The sequence below is a fragment of the Salmo salar genome, chromosome ssa19, assembly GCF_905237065.1.
Source record: "Salmo salar chromosome ssa19, Ssal_v3.1, whole genome shotgun sequence".
NCBI lineage: Eukaryota > Metazoa > Chordata > Actinopteri > Salmoniformes > Salmonidae > Salmo > Salmo salar.
In genome coordinates, this window is record NC_059460.1 from 26,225,885 (window position 1) to 26,246,571 (window position 20,687).

The following is a 20,687-nucleotide window of genomic DNA, read 5'->3' on the forward strand; positions in this document are numbered from 1 at the left end:
CGCACACTCTTCTCTCTTCCTGTAGCAGCAGTCGTAAAATAAACACAGACCGGGCAAGTAGATGCGCAATGAATTATGGTCATTGTAGTTAATTACAACGTTTTATGCGTTAAGCTATGTAGAATATTGGACCGTTAGAAACTACAACTCCCTACTACAATGGAATTCAAATAATTGAACCGACGTCGGACAAAATGAAAAATAACCAACATTTCAGTTAATCGCTCAGCACTACATCATCTACACACAGAAAGACTCACATTGGTCATACACCTCAAAAAGCACAAGAGGTTTGACACCGACCATCTCAGATTACATTTTTTCCTGTTGTTAGAAACAGATAAGATTAGCATTCCTGCAACATTACTTTGTAAAACAAATTGATCTCTGAGAAACTAAGCTAATTGATTGCACACAAATTGGTCATTTTAAATGTATAGGATTCATCTGATATTCAATAAATATAGTACCCAACATCCAATGAGCTAGACATGAGAAATCCAAATAAATTGTCAAAACCATCCACAGACACACCCACCCCGCAAGAATATAGTATTAGTTCTCTATGTCTGACAAGTAGTATGGAGCTCCAGCTCAGAGTATTGATCTTCATCCCATGTAATGAATACCCAGTGAATATGGTGGTGGGGGTGGGGGGATCCTGTTCAGAGAAATTAGTCATTTAAGTTGTTAGGTTTATGTCCCATCCTACATCCTGCTATTACTAGGTTGACCATTCGATGGTGTTGTTCCAGATCATTTATTTCTGGTTTCCTCAGTCTATGGACAAGGTATGACAGCAATCCATGCATTGGTTTTGTTGTCCACTGTTTCAAATGCTAAACCTTTTCAGCATTTGTGGCACAGATCCACAAGTTAAATGGTATCTATATTAGCATTTTCACGTATCATCCTGAAGCATCTAAAAATGTATTGTGCAACTCAATGACATTACCTATAGATGATTTGGATATGAAGCGAGGAAATGCTAATACAGGTAACATTGACATGCATTGGATTTGTGCCACAAATGCAAAAAAAGTTAGCATTTGAATCAGTGGCCAGGTAAACAAAACCAAAGCATGGGTTGCTGTAATACCTTGTCCATAAACTGCTTACATGGTTGTTCTTCAAAAGTGCCTTCCTCACCATCTTAAATAAGCATGCCCCTTTCAAAAAAAAATGTAGAACTAAGAACAGATATAGCCGTTGCTTCACTCCAGACTTGACTGCCCTTGACCAGCACAAAAACATCCTGTGCAACTTTTCCGGGAAGTTAGGAACCAATATACACAGGCAGTTAAGAAAGCAAAGGCTATCTTTTTCAAACAGAAACTTGCATCCTGCAGCACTAACTCCAAAAGTTTTTGGGGCACTGTAAAGTTAATGGAGAATAAGAGCACCTCCTCTCAGCTGCCCACTGCACTGAGGCTAGGAAACACGGTCACCACCGATAAATCCACGATAATCGAGAATTTCAATAAGCATTTCAGACAGCTGATGTACTGAAAGCTGCAGAATCTGGATCCCTACAAATCAGCTGGGCTAGACAATCTGGACCCTTCCTTCCTAAAATTATACGCCGCCATTGTCGCAACCCCTATTACTAGTCTGTTCAACCTCTCTTTCGTATCGTCTGAGATTCCTAAAGATTGGAATGCGGCCGCGGTCATCACCGTCTTCAAAAGGGGAGACACTCTAGACCCAAACTGTTACAGACCTATATGCATCCTGCCCTGCCTTTCTAAAGTCTTCGAAAGCCAAGTGAACAAACAGATCATCAACCATCTCGAATCCCACCGTACCTTCTCTGCTATGCAATCCAGTTTCCGAGCTGGTCACGGGTACACCTCAGCCACGCTCAAGGTCCTAAACGATATCATAACCACCATCGATGAAAAACAGGACTGTGCAGCCATCTTCATCGACCTGGCCAAGGCTTTCGACTCTGTCAATCACCTAATTCTTATCGGCAGACTCAACAGCCCTGGTTTCTCTAATGACTGCCTTGCCTGGTTCCACTAACTAATCCTCAGATAGAGTTCAGTGTGTCAAATCGGAGGGCCTGTTGTCAGGACCTACATTTCTCGGGATGACTCTTTTCTCAGTATATATCAAGGATGTCGCTCTTGCTGCGGGTGATTCTTTGATCCACCTCTATGCAGACGACACCATTCTGTATACATCTGGCTCTTCTTTGGACACTGTGTTAACTAACCTCCAAACGAGCTTCAATGCCATACAACACTCCTTCCATGGCCTCCAACTGCTCTTAAACGCTAGTAAACTAAATGCATGCTCTTAAACCGATCGCTGCCCACACCTGCCCAGCATCACTACTCTGGATGGTTCTGACTTAGAATATGTGGACAACTACCTAGGTGTCTGGTTAGACTGTAAACTCTCCTTCCAGACTCACATTAAGCATCTCCAATCCAAAATTAAATCTAGAATCGGCTTCCTATTTCGCAACAAAGCCTCCTTCACTCATGCTGCCAAACATACCCTCGTAAAACTGACTATCCTGCCGATCCTTGACTTCGGCGATGTCATTTACAAAATAGCCTCCTACACTCTACTCAGCAAACTGGATGCAGTGTATCACAGTGCCATCCGTTTTGTCACCAAAGCCCCATATACTACCCACCATTGTGACCTGTATGCTCTCGTTGGCTGGTCCACGCAACATATTCGTCACCAAACCCATTGGCTCCAGGTCATCTATAAGTTTTTGCTAGGTAAAGCTCTGCCTTATCTCAGCTCACTGGTCACCATAGCAACACCCACCCGTAGCACACGCTCCAGCAGGTATATTTCACTGGTCATCCCCAAAGCCAACACCTCCTTTGGCCGCCTTTCCTTCCAGTTCTCTGCTGCCAATGACTGGAACGAATTGCAAAAATCACTGAAGTTGGAGACTTATCACTAACTTCAAGCATCTGCTGTCAGAGCAGCTTACCGATCGCTGCAGCTGTACACAGCCCATCTGTAAATAGCCAATCCAACCAACTACCTACCTCATCCCCATATTTGTTTTTTTTTCTGCTCTTTTGCACACCAGTATTTATACTTGCACATCCTCATCTGCACATCTATCACTCCAGTGTTAATTGCTATATTGTAATTACTTCGCCACTATGGCCTATTTATTGCCTTACCTCCTTACTTCATTTGCACACACTGTACACAGATTTTCTATTGTGTAATTGACTGTACGTTTGTTTATCCCATGTGTAACTCTGTTGTTTTTGTCGCACTGCTTTGCTTTATCTTGGCCAGGTCACAGTTGTAAATGAGAACTTCTTCTCAACTGGCCTACCTGGTTAAATAAAGATGAAATAAAAAATTTAAAAAACAGTGTAATGAAACCAATATGTCAATTAACAACAGTATAATTTGTAATCTAATGAGAAGGTAATCTCACCATTTATTACATAATGACACAAATACTAACTACACCATAACTATTAATACGTTGGGAGAGGCATTATTTTATAATTTGCTAATAAAATAAATTGGGGGTTGATTGCTGAGGGCTGACCAGGAACAATAGTGTAAGTATTATTTTTTAACAGATTCAGTAATCCCATTTCACCATTCAAATTACACAACATAGTGTTGTGACACTTATTAATTGGAGAAAAAAATGTCCTAACTAAATGCTTCATCAAGAAGGAAAAAAACTACATCAACCACAACAAGAGACATGCAGAGGAGCAGGGCTTGTTTAGGCTGCCAGCCCTACTCCCCTCCCCCCCAAGCAAGGGATAACAATAGGGAGGCAGTGTAAACTCCATGGCTCTGCAGTCCAGGACAGCACAGTACAGAGGTTTGTGCTGAATCAGCAATTCTCTCTGACTAAACCCTTCCTGCAGGAGACAGCGTCTCTGTCCCATTTATAGTATACAACTTTTGATCACAGCCCAATAGACACACAGATGCCACAGAGGATGGGCCAGACTCAGAGGTCATCTATAGGGCTGGATTCATGGGTTGCATGTTTCATCACAATATTGTTTTTCACATTCGTTTTGAACTTATGCCTGACTGAGCGTTCTACTCAATGCATTGTCAATGAGCGCTGACTAAGATTTCAAAAGTGCATTAGAGTGGATTGGAAATACTATGACATTCAAATGGATAATTAGTAGGAACACCTTTTGTCATTTCGATGTTGCCAGATTGACTTTAGATGCAGTGTAACGTTAGCTATCTAGCTATAATTGAAGGGAGGACACCGGATTTTAGCTAGCTAACATTAGCATTGCTATTTTTGAAGATATTGCCATCTCTCTAAAGTAAATTTCACAACATGATAAGGCTGGCAACATTGTTTTCTACTAGATTTTTGACTGCTTTAGTAACATCATCGCATGTCCAGGCACTATAGTGTAATTTAGACAGAACAGTAGTTAGCCTCTGTCCAGATTGACTGGGCTTATCACCACTTTAGGGCACCACTATGGCGCCCCCGGCAGAGGGCAGCTTGAGAACGTTCCTAACAACGGCATGACGCGACAGACTGACGCAGGTGAAACCTACGTATACAGACTACCCCTTACAAAAAAAAGATAGCACTTTTGAAACTGCAGTAAAAGTGCAGTAACTGCACTTTGGTATGTTGGACACAGTAGTTGCAGAATAACTACAGTTATACTGCACTCTGACTGAAATCTTTTTTCATAAGGGAAAGAGGATTTAGTGTCTTATGACACTATTAGAATCTGTAGTCAATACATTCTGCTGGGAATCAGAACATTAAAAACTGGTCTTCCATACAGAACTGGGGCCATAAGTATCAAGCTTCTCAGAGGAAAAGTGCTAATCTAGGATCAGGTCTTCCCTGTCATTTTAATATTATTCATTATATTCTAAAATACACCATAAGAGGACCGGTAGGGTGCTTCAGGCCTTAGGTAGACCACACCTTGGCCGTAAGGCATCACTCTCACCTGAGCAAATCCAGTGCATTCGGAAAGTATTCAGACCCCTTGAACTTTTCCACATTTTGTTAAGTTACAGCCTTATTCTCAAATTGATTAAATAATTTAAAAAATCCTCATCAATCTACACACAATACTCTATAATAAATACCTTATTTACATAAGTATTCAGACCCTTTGCTATGAGACTTGAAATTGAGCTCAGGTGCATCCCATTTCTATTGATCATCCATGCGATGTTTCTACAACTTGATTGGAGTCTACCTGTGGTAAATTTAATTGATTGAACATGATTTGGGAAAAAAGGCACACACACCTGTCTGTACAAGGACCCAAAGTTGACAGTGCATGTCAGAGCAAAAACCAAGCCATGAGGTCGAAGGAATTGTCTGTAGAGCCCTGAGGCAGGATTGTGTCGAGGCACAGATCTGGGGAAGGGTGCCAAAACATTTCTGTAGCATTGAAGGTCCCTAAGAACACAGTGGTCTCCATCATTCTTAAATGGAAGAAGCTTGGAACCATCAAGACTCTTCCTAGAGCTGGCCGCCAGGCCAAACTGAGCAATCATGGGAGAAGGGCCTTGGTCAGGGAGGTGACCAAGAACCCGATGGTCACTCTGACAGAGCTCCAGAGTTCCTCTGTGGAGATGGGAGAAGCTTCCAGAAGGACAACCATCTCTGCAGCACTCCACCAATCAGACCTTTATGGTAGTGGCCAGACGGAAATCACTCCTCAGTAAAAAAGGCACATGACACCCCGATTGGAGTTTGCCAAAATGCACCTAAAGACTCTCAGAAACAAGATTCTCTGGTCTGATGAAAGCAAGATTGAACTCTTCGGCCTGAACGCCAAGTGTCCCGTCTGGAAGAAACCTGGCACCATCGCTACGGTGAAGCATGGTGGTGGCAGCATCATGCTGTGGGGATGTCAGCAGTAGTGACTAGTCAGGATCAGAGATCCTTGATGAAAACCTGCTCCAGAGCGCTCATGACCTCAGACTTGAGCAAAGGTTCACCTTCCAACAGGACAACGACCCTAAGCACACAGCCAAGACAATGCGATATGGGACAAGTCTCAATGTCCTTGAGTGGCCCAGCCAGAGCCCGGAGTTGAACCCCATCGAACATCTCTGGAGAGACCTGAAAATAGCAATGCAGCAACACGCCTCATCCAACCTGACATGGGGTTGAGAGGCTCTGCAAAGAACAATGTGAGAAACTCCCCAAATACAGGTGAGCCAAGTTTGTAGCATCATACGCAAGAAGACTCGAGGCTGTAATCGCTGCCAAAGGTGCTTCAACAAAGTACTGAGTAAAGGGTCTGAATACTTATGTAAATGTGATAGTTGTTTTATACATTTGCAACAATTTAAAAAAATATATGTTTTTGCTTTATCATCATGGGGTATTGTGTGTAGGTAGATTGATGAGGGAAAACAATTGTTTAATCCATTTTAGAATAAGGCTGTTACGTAACATAATGTGGAAAAAGTCAAGGGGTCTGAATACTTTCAAATGCACCATCTACAAATCCTTCAGTGCTTTTCCTGTACATGAAAGATTTCTCAGAAGAGCTACTGTTTGCAAGCTACTTCAGTTCATTGTGTGACTATCACAGAGGTGTCAACTGTGGTTTTCATTGATCTTATCCAATGGTGGTGGATACGATCAATAATACTTTTGTTAATAAAAAGGTCATATGCAGCTGTTTTAAGTACCTTACTGTGATTGTTTTCAATGAAAATGGTAAAAAAAAAAAAAGTTTGTGAGTGGTCTGAGTGGGGAGGGGAAAACTGAAAACTAGCTGTTATTGGTTTGGAACTCTCATATTGGTCTATTGATTTCACCAGGCAGGCCAAAACGCCCTCCCACCAAAACAGGTTGGAATTTCAGGCGGTCTTTTCAAACAGCTCTGACACTAAAAGGGCATTCTAACAATTTCACAGTATTATTCCAACCTCAGTGTGTAAATACATATAAAACACAGAAGGGAAAAAATCCAGTTTTTGACGGCACTGGAATTAGAAGTGGGCAGCCCATTGGTAAGAGTATCAACTGAATCAGAGAGATGTTGTTAAACAATTGACCTAACCTTATGACCTTTGTCTAGGGTGGTATCTATTCAGTCAAAAGGTCAAATGCTGGACAGTCAGCACTAAGAATGAAAGTAAAAACACTGAATTAGTACGACTTCTGATTGTGTTTAAGTTACCACTACCCAGTTCATTTAGTGACTAAGATGGTTGTTTGACCTTGTAGTCAACACTAAAACTGGGAAAAAAAACAGTATAGGGGAAAAAGAGTTCTTCACAATTGAGTTAGTTTTAAGTTCAGCCAAACCCTAAAAACCAAGCATACCTTAGATTCCACAAGCCTAGCAGCACTAATGGGCAGATCATACTCTCACAATCATGATGCTGTTTTAAAAGAGTGTGTGTGTGTGTGTGTGTGTGTGTGTGTGTGTGTGTGTGTGTGTGTGTGTGTGTGTGTGTGTGTGTGTGTGTGTGTGTGTCAGTCATTCACAACATATTACTGGCAAAACAACAATACACACAACACTCATCAGTTCTCAAATGACAATAGGGAACATTGATCAGAGGACGTGAGTAGGGCTGTGTGTGTGTGTGTGTGTGTGTGTGTGTGTGTGTGTGTGTGTGTGTGTGTGTGAGAATGTGAGTGAAACGGCAAGGTTACAAGAAGAGTGAGCAGAGTGGAAACTTTCGAAAGCCTTGCAGTTAGCACTCTGTCGGTTTCTATTCAGTTTCTATAATTAGTCTACTACATCCTTCGGAGTGTCACACGTTACTAACGTCAACATGCGTGTACAAATAGAGGCCATGCCGGACTGGGGTACTCACGCTTTTTTAATGTCCTCCGCCGACGAGTTTCTCTGGACCCCTAAGATCTGGTAGTATTCTGTCATGGCTGTTTCTCTCTGTGGCTCTCAGTCTTTAGCCGTCGCTCTGCAGAGGGAGCAAAGCAAGGTCTAAAAACAATGTGGAGGAACTCAAGGAGGAGGAAAGCACAGCAAAGTGGGCCCATGACAGATGCAGCCATGTGTGACAGCTAAGAAACCTCCCTTCTGGCCCAAAAGGGCTAGAAGACGGGGGAGGGACAGGGTATTTCACAGGGTGGCAAAGCTAAACAAAGTAATCAACTGCCCTGAAAATAGAGCCCCCTTAAGGGAGAGAAAGCGATGAGCAGCGGACAGGACTTAAGCTAACATTAGCTCTAATATTACATAAAGATGAGGTAGAGTGGATAACCTGCGGCTATAAGTCAGATTGAAAGTTAATGATTGCTTAGGGAAGGACAAATTAAGAACTGAAGCCACAGCCAAGTAACCCCTTTTCATAAGCATGACTTTATATCATAAGCAGCCTGGAGCACCTGGCAAAACATGTCCAGAATCAAATATACTTCCATCCAATACAAGTCTTCCATTTCATCTCTGGTTAATGTGGCAGGTGAGAGGCAACTTTGAAAAGAGAATAAACTCCAGGGGAAAATAACGTCTTACGCTATCAATTTTCAGTGTCAACATCACTCCACCACCACACCATCAACCCCCATTCTCACCCCAGCAACACAATGCAAACTTTATTAATGTATATATTAATGAACAGCCCAATTACCACTCAATTAACATAAACTCAGCAAAAAAAAGAAACATCCCTTTTTCAGGACCCTGTCTTTCAAAGATCATTTGTAAAAATCCAAATAACTTCACAGATCTTCATTGTAAAGGGTTTAAACACTGTTTCCCATGCTTGTTCAATGAACCATAATTAATGAACATGCACCTGTGGAACGGTCGTTTAGACACTAACAGCTTACAGACGGTAGGCAATTAAGGTCACAGCTATGAAAACTTAGGACACTAAAGAGGCCTTTCTCCTGACTCTGAAAAACACCAAAAAAAGATGCCCAGGTTCCCTGCTCATCTGCGTGAACGTGCCTTAGGTATGCTGCAAGGAGGCATGAGGACTACAGATTTGGCCACGGCAACATACTGCAATGTCCGTACTGTGAGACGCCTAAAACAGCGCTACAGGAAGACAGGACAGACAGCTGATCATCCTCGCAGTGGCAGACCACGTGTAACAACACCTGCACAGGATCGGTACATCCGAACATCACACCTGCGGGACAGGTACAGGATGGCAACAACAACTGCCCGAGTTACATCAGGAACGCACAATCCCTCCATCAGTGCTCAGACTGTCCACAATAGGCCGAGAGAGGCTGGACTGAGGGCTTGTAGGCCTGTTCTAAGGCAGGTTCTCACCAGACATCGCCGGCAACAACGTCGCCTATGGGCACAAACCCACTGTTGCTGGACCAGACCGGACTGGCAAAAAGTGCTCTTCACTGACGAGTCGCGGTTTTGTCTCACCAGGGGTGATGGTTTGAATTTGAGTTTATCGTTGAAGGAATGAGCGTTACACCGAGGCCTGTACTCTGGAGTGGGATCAATTTTGGAGTTGGAGGGTCCGTCATGGTCTGGGGTGGTGTATCACAGCATCATCGGACTGAGCTTGTGGTCATTGCAGGCAATCTCAACGCTGTGCGTTACAGGGAAGACATCCTCCTCCCTCATGTGGTACCCTTCCTGCAGGCTCATCCTGACATGACCATCAAACTTGACAATGCCACCAGCCATACTGCTCGTTCTGTGCGTGATTTCCTGCAAGACAGGAATGTCAGTGTTCTGCCATGGCCAGCGAAGAGCCCGGATCTCAATCCCATTGAGCACGTCTGGGACCTGTTGGATCGGAGGGTGAGGGCTAGGGCCATTCCCCCAAGAAATGTCCGGGAACTTGCAGGTGCCTTGGTTGAAGAGTGGGGTAACATCTCATAGCAACAACTGGAAAATCTGGTGCAGTCCATGAGGAGGAGATGCACTGCAGTATTTAATGCAGCTGGTGGCCACACCAGATACTGACTGTTACTTTTGATTTTGACCCTCCCCCTTTGTTCAGGGACACATTATTCAATTTCTGTTAGTAACATGTCTGAACTTGATCAGTTTTTGTCTCAGTTGTTGAATCTTATGTTCATACAAATATTTACACATTAAGTTTGCTGAAAATAAACGAAGTTGGCAGTGAGACGTTTCTTATTTTGCTGAGTTTATCTATTACATCTACTATGAAAATGAATGAAATCCTTTTTAAAACAGGTCGATTCAAAAATAATTTTAATTCATCACTTATTTCTGTTTATTTGTTCCACTTCATTTAAAATCACTTCTACTCCACGTCTGATACTATAACGTCATTGGAATGCGGACACACAATATATATATATATATATATATATATATATATACATACATACATACAAGTGATGAATTAAAATGCAGACCACATGGAGGTTTTGCCTGGCCTGGACCTGGCAGCTCACACCACAGAGGAAAGGGTATTCTCAGTATCTTCTGCGAATTTCACCAACCTGGCAACCTCACAAAGGAGTAGTAGATGGAATCTCACTCGCATAACAGCACAGATAAGAGATCTTCTAGCGTGTATAGACTAGAGCATACATAATGTATACCTAGCACGTACAGTACTAATCAAAAGTTGGGACACACCAACTCATTCAAGGGTTTTTCTTTATTATTACTGTTTTCTACATTGTATAATAATAGTGAAGACATCAAAACTATGACATATGGAATCACGTAGTAACCAAAAGTGTTAAACAAATCTAAATATAATTTATATTCTTCAAAGTAGCCACCCTTTGCCTTGATGACAGCTTTGCACACTCTTGGCATTCTCTCAACCAGCTTCACCTGGAATGCTTTTCCAACAATCTTGAAAGAGTTCCCACATATGCTGAGCACTTGTTGGCTGCTTTTTCTTCACTCTGCGGTCCAACTCATCCCAAACCATCTAAATTTGGGTGAAGTTGGGTGATTATGGAGGCCAGATCATCTGATGCAGCACTCCATCACTCTCCTTCTTGGTCAAATAGCCCTTACATAGCCTGGAGGTGTGTTGGGCCACAGTCCTGTTGAAAAACAAACGATAGTCCCACTAAGCGCAAACCAGTTGGTATGGCATATCGCTTCAGAATACTGTTGTAGCCATGCTGGTTAAGTTTGCCTTGAATTCTAAATAAATCACCAACAGTGTCACCAGCAAAGCACCACCACACCTCCTCCTCCTCCATGCTTCATGGTGGAAACCACACATGCAGAGATCATCCGTTCACATGCTCTGTGTCTCACAAAGACACTGCGGTTGGAAGCAAAAATCTCAAATTTGGACTCATCAGACCAAAGAACAGATTTCCACTGGTCTAATGTCTAATGCTCATGTTTCTTGGCCCAAGCAAGTCTCTTCTTATTGGTGTCCTTTAGTAGTGATTTATTTGCAGCAATTCAACCATGAAGGCCTGATTCCCTCCTCTGAACAGTTGATGTTGATGTGTCTGTTACTTGAACTCTGCGAAGCATTTATTTGGGTTGAATTTCTGAGGTGCAGTTATCTATAATGAACAGATTCTCTGCAGCAGAGGTAACTCTGGGTCTTCCTATCCTGTGGTGGTCCTCATGAGAGCCAGTTTCATCATAGCTCTTGGTGGTTTTTGCGACTGCACTTGAAGAAACCTTTAAAGTTCTTGAAATTTTCCGGATTGACTGTCCGTAACGTCAGACTGTCTTTTCTCTTTGCTTATTTGAGCTGTTCTTACTATAATATGGACTTGGTATTTTACCAAATAGGGCCATCTTCTGTATACCACCACTACAACTGATTGGATTCCACAAATTAACAAGGCACACTTGTTAATTGAAATGCATTCCAGGTGTCTACCTCATGAAGCTGGTTGAGAGAATGCCAAGAGTGTGCAAAGCTGTCATGAAGGCAAAGGGTGGCTACTTAACTCTTGTTTTGATTACTACATGTGTTATTTCATAGTTTTGATGTCTTCAATGAGTTGGTGTCCAAACTTGTCACTGGTACTGTATAGACTAGAGCATACAAAATGTATACCTAGTGTTAGAGCAGGGTAATATATCGCCTTTTAAGGTATACCGGTATGAATCCACATATGGTATGGCTCCTATAATGATACATTGCTACAGTGCTATATAAAGGAAATATTCTACAAATTGGACAACTTCAATGTCAGTCTAGTCCTAGTTTGGTTAGGTATAAAACAAATCAAAATGGAAAACGCCCATTAAAACCACTTAAAATGATGGGCTGTGTTTATCATGCGTCTCAGAGTAGAAGTGCTGATCTAGGATAATTTTTGCCTTTTAGATCACAATGAATAAGATTACATACACAGAGGGAATCTGATCCTAGATCAGCACTCCTACTCTAAAATGCTTGATACATACCTGATCTAACAGTAGAGAGTGCTGAAGGAGATCCATCACACAACACAGGAAGAAATCTCCCTGATTTCATTACTGTGGCCTCACATTGTTCAACACCTAATCATTAAGACTAAGTAGGAGTCATTATGTGAACAGGGCTGGTATTCCCTGTGTCTTTTAAACATTGTATGTGATTTCAAAAGAGTATTGATTAATTACAGAGGGAGTGTTGTGAAACAAAAAAGAGAAAGAGTGAAAGACAGAGAGAGAAAGAAAGAGGGTGAGAAGCAGAGAACAGGACATACAGAGATAGAGAGATTAGGAGAGAGAGAGCGAGAGAATACAACACCACAGTAAAATGGCCAGTCATCAAAATGACACACGCCCTATTGAGCAAGATCACCACAAAATGTCAATAGCTCAAGGTGCTTACCTACTGGTAGCCATGAGGCTGTTCAGCAGAAACAATGTACTAACATACAGAGGTATCTTAAATAATGGTGTTAGGGTTTCTATGCATCCCAATGGAAGTCCCTTAGACAGCAGATCCCAAGGCAGTTAACCACTGTTGCCCGGGCGCCGAAGACGTGGACGTTGATTAAGGCAGACCCCCGCACCTCCGATTCAGAGGGGTTGGTTTAAATGAGGAAGACACATTTCAGTTGTACAACTGACTAGGTATCCCTCTTTTCCCTTTCCCAATGGTAGATGGACACTGAGCAGTGAGAACAGACCTGAGGCACAGCGCTATGCTCTAGTGTTCCTCCCAAAATGACACCCTACACCCTAGAGAGAGAACAAGAGTGAGACACAGATGTTTCCAGATTAATCTACGCTGGGAGAAGCTCTATGCTGTACGATGGCCAGCAAATGATCTTAAAACAAACTTGACATGTCTCCACTAACTGCTCCCGAGTGGCGCAGCGGTCTGAAGCACTGCATCTCAGTGCTAAAGGCGTCACTACAGACCCTGGTTCGATCCTGGGCTGTATCACAACCGGCCGTGATTGGGGTCCCATGGGGAGGCGCACAATTGGCCCAGCGTCGTCCGGGTTAGGTCGGAGTAGGCCGTCATTGTAATTAAGAATTTGCCTAGTTAAATAAAAATATATATATGACTACAAAACACCATAGCTGTGTTCAAATACGCATACTGACATACTACATACTATTAGTTCATTTTAGTATACTATAAACAGACAGTATCGTTTCAATTGAGCATACTAGCGCTTCGCCCTTCTACCGTCTAAGTTGATGCAGTTGCTATGCAACCTCTTGCTAGCTTGTTAGCATAACAAATAAATATACATTTTACGATTTCGGGTGTGTTCGTAAATTCAATCTGGTGTGCCAGAGTGTGCTCTGGGCATTTGTAAATCCAGAGCGTTGTCAGATTGTCTCTTCATAAATTCAGAGCCTTTCACTCTCAGTGTTCAGAGCGCACACACTGGACGCTCTGGCCGAGGAGTAGGGTTGATCCAAGCGTTCAGTCAAGCACCCAAGCTAACTGGCTAACATTGGCTAGCTACTTCCAGAAACAAATGAGAGAACACCTCACTCTGACCATTTTACACACCCTACCAGAGCTGGTTAGGCTGTTTTCATGTTATCCAGAGAGTTGGTGACTGACTGTGCTGCTGGCAACAATTGAATTAGACTTTTTTTTGCCAACGTTTATTGACACCGGCCATATTCAACTGGTGTTGAGCGTTAGTAAATTCGTTAGTTATTCTGTGTGAGAGTGCTCTGAAATCGTAGTATATAGCCAGAATTAACAATGTCCATTAAAAACGCACAACAACTATACCATTTAGCTAAGAAATATGAGAATAATCAAGTCAATAAACATTGGGTAGTTAGTTAATATACTGCCTGGCAAGTTCAATGTATTAGTAGCCAACTAACATTAAGTAGCTAGGCAACATACCGGTAACGTTACATACTGCTTTAATGCTATGCGGTTCGTAAGGATAGCGTAGGTAAATAAATTGTCAGCCAACATAACGTGTAACTTATTTGAAAAGTCATTACATTGCTCAACATATTCTTAACATAATTAGTTAAAACAATGAATTTTTATCTGCTTTCGTCGGACTTCAGATACATATTTTCCGTAATTTTCTTCAAATAAAAAGAAGTTGTGAAACCACACCCATTTTCTGAAGATTATGGGCGCTAAAAGTACAGCGATAGTGTCCACTGCTTGTATACTTTGTATTTTGGTGAATTTAGTACGACATCTGGGAACTTTTGGCATACTAACTATATCCATACTCAATTCACATCACAAAAAGTATGGTTAGTGCGGATAGTATGAGTATTCAAAGACAGCTCATGATTCCACTCCACACTAACGATGGGTGAAATCAGCTCTCGTCCTCAACTAAACCTGAAACCGTTGTGCAGCCCATGTTGTCCAAAGATAGACAGACAAAAAGCGACCAACGAAAGTCCTATACATGTTCAAAGCTAATTTAGCCATGTCAACTAGATTTATTACCAAACATCAAAACACAAATGGGCCCAAGCCCAGATTTAAAACAAACTGATAAATGAATTGTGTTTGTCAAATAATATCTTCTTAACTATATAAACAAACTGATAAACAATTAAATCAACGTTGTAGAGCGATCAGTTACCAGTTCCTCTAGGAGTCCAGTTGTATCCTGTTTGTTTGCTATTAATAGCCTCTGTGCCCTTTTCTGTTCTGTTGTGAGAGTGAGAGTGAGAAAGACATGGCAACAGACAGATGACGGGTTCCTCTCTCAGATGAAGGCACACACACACCACAGGGGTTTAGAATGGGAATTAGTTGTGGACAGCGAAAAGGTCAGGAATATTCCCGGAATTAAAAAGCAGACCGTTTGAGGAAGCGTTGATAAACAGTGATAGAAAGATACTGAATCGCTCTTTTCCTTCTGTCCCGCTCCCTCGCTCCCTTCCAATAGAACTAGATCATGAATAAGACAGTCATGCTCAAGGCACACATTCACAGCTGAGAGCAGAGCCCTTGTTCATGAAGTGTTTTATCATGGGAATGCGGATATAGGATCAGTGTTGCCTTTTAGATCATAATAAAATCAGGTTGCATGGACAGGGAGGACCTGATCGCAGATTAGCACTCCTACTCTGAGACATTAAGAAAACGGGGCCCGGACACCGATCCATCCATGATTGTTTGGCCCTTTCATTTTCTCCACAATCATCTCAATGTCTTGACCCGAGGCTCCCTCATCCCCTATCATTCCCCTCAGGCAGGTTTGTAATGCTAGCTAATGGATCAGACTACTGTCTGTGCTTGCTTGCGTGTGTGTGTCCAAGCAGTGAATGTGGGTCAATCAATCCCACATTTCTCCTATTTCACAGGGGTGCACCTACACCTGGTATCTTTTGATCTGTGGAATGGGAGGCACAAGTGCTCACGCAAGATTTGGTACTTGGTTGCCAAGTTTAGGTCAAATCCTACATTACATCCATCAATTGACAAATATACACTGCTCAAAAAAATAAAGGGAACACTTAAACAACACAATGTAACTCCAAGTCAATCACACTTCTGTGAAATTAAACTGTCCACTTAGGAAGCAACACTGATTGACAATAAATTTCACATGCTGTTGTGCAAAGGGAATAGACAACAGGTGGAAATTATAGGCAATTAGCAAGACAACCCCAATAAAGGAGTGGTTCTGCAGGTGGTGACCACAGACCACTTCTCAGTTCCTATGCTTCCTGGCTGATGTTTTGGTCACTTTTGAATACTGTCGGTGCTTTCACTCTAGTGGTAGCATGAGACGGAGTCTACAACCCACGCAAGTGGCTCAGGTAGTGCAGCTCATCCAGGATGGCACATCAATGCGAGCTGTGGCAAGAAGGTTTGCTGTGTCTGTCAGCGTAGTGTCCAGAGCATGGAGGCGCTACCAGGAGACAGGCCAGTACATCAGGAGACGTGGAGGAGGCCGTAGGAGGGCAACAACCCAGCAGCAGGACCGCTACCTCCACCTTTGTGCAAGGAGGAGCAGGAGAAGCACTGCCAGAGCCCTGCAAAATGACCTCCAGCAGGCCACAAATGTGCATGTGTCTGCTCAAACGGTCAGAAACAGACTCCATGAGGATGGTATGAGGGCACGACGTCCACAGATGGGGGTTGTGCTTACAGCCCAACACTGTACAGGACGTTTGGCATTTGCCAGAGAACACCAAGATTGGCAAATTCACCACTGGCGCCCTGTGCTCTTCACAGATGAAAGCAGGTTCACACTGAGCACATGTGACAGACGTGACAGAGTCTGGAGACGCCGTGGAGAACGTTCTGCTGCCTGCAACATCCTCCAGCATGACCGGTTTGGCGGTGGGTCAGTCATGGTGTGGGGTGGCATTTCTTTGGGGGGGCCGCACAGCCCTCCATGTGCTCGCCAGAGGTAGCCTGACTGCCATTAGGTACCGAGATGAGATCCTCAGACCCCTTGTGAGACCATATGCTGGTGCGGTTGGCCCTGGGTTCCTCCTAATGCAAGACAATGCTAGACCTCATGTGGCTGGAGTGTGTCAGCAGTTCCTGCAAGAGGAAGGCATTGATGCTATAGACTGGCCCGCCCGATCCCCAGACCTGAATCCAATTGAGCACATCTGGGACATCATGTCTCGCTCCATCCACCAACGCCACGTTGCACCACAGACTGTCCAGGAGTTGGCGGATGCTTTAGTCCAGGTCTGGGAGGAGATCCCTCAGGAGACCATCCGTCACCTCATCAGGAGCATGCCCAGGCGTTGTAGGGAGGTCATACAGGCACGTGGAGGCCACACACACACTACTGAGCCTCATTTTCACTTGTTTTAAGGACATTACATCAAAGTTGGATCAGCCTGTAGTGTGGTTTTCCACTTTCATTTTGAGTGTGACTCCAAATCCAGACCTCCATGGGTTGATAAATTGGATTTCCATTGATTAGTTTTGTGTGATTTTGTTGTCAGCACATTCAACTATGTAAAGAAAAAAGTATTTAATAAGATTATTTCATTCATTCAGATCTAGGACGTGTTATTTTAGTGTTCCCTTTATTTTTTTGAGCAGTGTATTTTATCCATATATGCAGAACAACTCTGTTGCAGTAAAATCTCAATACAACAAGTGAGTGTAACAAGCTGTTAATGACCTTTATGTTATGAATGCCTATAGGTTATGAATGCCTATAGGTTATGAATGCATACATGTTATGAATGCCTATAGGTTATGAATGCATATAGGTTATGAATGCATATAGGTTATGAATGCATATAGGTTATGAATGTATATAGGTTATGAATGCCCAGACAGATGGGGCTGGAGAAATGTAACCACTCAAATTCATAAATAGAGCTATCGATGCAAGGACTGACCATACATGATAGTGAAAAAAAAGCTTATATTTTGTACAGTTTATACAGTGTGTAAACAGGATGAACAGAATGACTCCAAACAGAGCAGAGCTAGGCCAGGAACTACCAAAGAGGTTCCATCCTAGTTCCACCACTCGCACTAGTCGAACATCTAAACATCTCCCCCAGAACCTAAATGGAGCGCTCTTGCAAGATTTGATTCTGGGTTTCCGAGATTAAAACCATTCTCAGTTCTTTTTTAGTAGTGCTGTGCCAAATTAAACTTCAAGGTGGAAGCTTATGAAGACAATATTTGATGAAAGCAACTAAAAAAATCTTTCATGTGGATTCAGTGAGTACACAAGGGTGCCAAGATATTCAATCTTCCCAGAAGGTTTGATTCGATTTCAAAATTAAAATGTTGTAAAATGAGAACTAATTGTTTGAGTTTGGATGGATACCATGGGGCCAGCACGTCAAAAGAAGGCGTGTGTCCACATGCTCATAAAATCTATTTGACTGGATCAACTACAGATTACTATCTAAAGCCCATACTAGTATCAATATCCCCATACATACCCAGTTTGTACAACTAGGGTTGCAAAGGGTCGGAAACTTTCCAGGAAATTTTCCATGGGAAGTTAAGCCTGGGAATTTTGGCAATTTTACTTAAAATTCATTTAAAAAAGTTAGCTTATAACACTGAACTTTTTTGTGGGATACACATAAGGCAATTCTGGGTCTTGTGGCATATTTTGGTTAAACTATCCCCAATTCAATGGAATTGCAATGCTCTGCATGCACAGTGCATTCTTTCATCACATGTACAGCTGATTCTCAAGGTCTTGCACACTAATGAGATGCTATTGAGCCCACACCACTACTAGACTAAGATTTTTTATTCAACAAGCAGGATGCACAGGATATACTGAGAACACCCGACAAGGCCGACATCCCCGTTATCGGCAAGAGAAAGAGATGCAGGTACAGAGGACACAGAGCAGAGTGCGTCGTAAGGATCCGGAGAAGGCGAGTGGGAAAGCTGCAATTAGTCAATATTATTCGCCAATGTACAATCATTGGACAAACTAGACGAAGTACGATCACAAATATCCTACCAACGGGACATGAAAAACTAACATCTTATGTTTCACAAAATCGTGGCTGAATGATGAATGGATATTCAGCTAGCAGGATATACGCTGCACCGGCTAGATAGAACAGCACACTCCGGTAAGACGTGGGGGGGAGGTCTGTGCATATTTGCAAACAGCTGGTGCATAAAAACTAAGGAAGTCTCTAGATTTTGCTAGCCTGAAAAAGAGTATATTATGGTAAACTGTAGACCACACTTTTGGCCAAGAGAGTTTTCATCTATACTTTTCGTGGCTGGTTATTTACCACCAGAGACGAAAGCTGGCGCTAAAACCGCACTCAGTCAGCTGTATAAGGAAATAAGCAAACCGGAAACCGCTCACCCAGAGGCGGTGCTCCTAGTGGCCGGAGACTTTAATGCAGGGAAACAAATCAGTTCTACCTAATTTCTATCAACACGTGAAATGCGCAACCAGAGGGAAATAAATTCTAGATCACCTGTACTCCACACAGAGATGTGTGCAAAGCTCTCCCTCGCCCTCAATTTGGTAAATCTGACCACAATTCTATCCTCCTGATTCCTGGTTACAAGCAAAAATTAAAGCAGGGAGCACCAGTGACTCGGTCTATAAAAAAAGTGGTCAGATGAAGCAGATGCCAAACTACAGGACTATGTGCTATCACAGACTGGAACATGTTCCGGGATTCTTCCGATTGCAATGAGGAGTACACCACATTAGTCACTGGCTTTGTCAATAAGTGCATTGAGGACATTGTCCCCACAGTGACTGTATGTACATACCCCAACCAGAAGCCATGGATTACAGGCAACATTCGCACTGAGCTAAAGGGTAGAGCTGCCGCATTCAAGGTGCAGGACTCTAAGCCGGAAGCTTACAAGAAATCCTGCTATGCCCTCCGACGAACCATCAAACAGGCAAAGCACCAATACAGGGCTAAGATTGAATCATACGACAACGACTCCGACGCTCGTCTTATGTGGCAGGGCTTGCAAACTATTACAGACTACAAAGGGAAGCACAGCCGCGAGCTGCCCAGTGACACGAGCCTACCAGACGAGCTAAATAACTTCTATGCTCGCTCCGAGGCAAGCAACACTGAGGCATGCATGAGAGCATCAGCTGTTCCGGACGACTGTGTGATCACGCTCTACGTAGCCGATGTGAGTAAGACCTTAAAACAGGTCAACATTCACAAGGCCACGGGGCCAGACGGATTACCAGGACGTGTGCTCCGGGCATGTGCTGACCAACTGGCAAGTGTCTTCACTGACATTTTCAACATGTCCCTGACTGAGTCTGTAATACCAACATGTTTCAAGCAGACCACCATAGTCTCTGTGCCCAAGAACACTAAGGCAACCTGCCTAAATGACTACAGACCTGTAGCACTCACGTCCGTAGCCATGAAGTGCTTCGAAAGGCTGGTAATGGCTCACATCAACACCATTATCGCAGAAACCCTAGACCCACTCCAATTTGCATACCGCCCAAACAGATCTACAGATGATGCAATCTCTATTGCACTCCACGCTGCCCTTTCCCACCTGGACAACAGGAACACCTACGTGAGAATGATATTCATTGACTACAGCTCAGCGTTCAACACCATAGTGCCCTCAAAGCTCATCACTAAGCAAAGGATCCTGGGACTAAACACCTCCCTCTGCAACTGGATCCTGGACTTCCTGATGGGCCTCCCACAGGTGGTGAGGGTAGGTAGCAACACATCTGCCACGCTGATCCTCAACACTGGAGGCCCTCAGGGGTGAGTGCTCAGTCCCCTCCTGTACTCCCTGTTCACCCACGACTGCGTGGCCAGGTATGACTCCAACACCATCATTAAGTTTGCAGACGACAACAGTGGTAGGCCTGATCACTGACAACGATGAGACAGCCTATAGGGAGGTGGTCAGAGACCTGGCCAGGTAGTGCCAGA

The 20,687-nt window shown here is 43.2% G+C and overlaps 1 protein-coding gene across 4 annotated transcripts in view; it reads right to left on the minus strand.

Annotated features, from left to right (window-relative positions):
- Positions 1–20,687, minus strand: part of LOC106578614 (dnaJ homolog subfamily B member 6) — a 42,403-nt gene that overhangs the window by 14,236 nt on the left and 7,480 nt on the right. For 3 of the 4 annotated variants that reach the window (XM_014157617.2, XM_014157613.2, XM_014157616.2), the window contains exon 2: positions 7,801–7,905. In XM_014157617.2, the coding sequence (XP_014013092.2) occupies positions 7,801–7,865 (65 nt within the window). In that variant the 5' untranslated portion in view covers positions 7,866–7,905. Of the gene's footprint in view, positions 1–7,800; positions 7,906–14,914; positions 15,200–20,687 lie in introns of those variants that run through there. The other variant, XM_014157615.2, reaches the window with a different exon arrangement.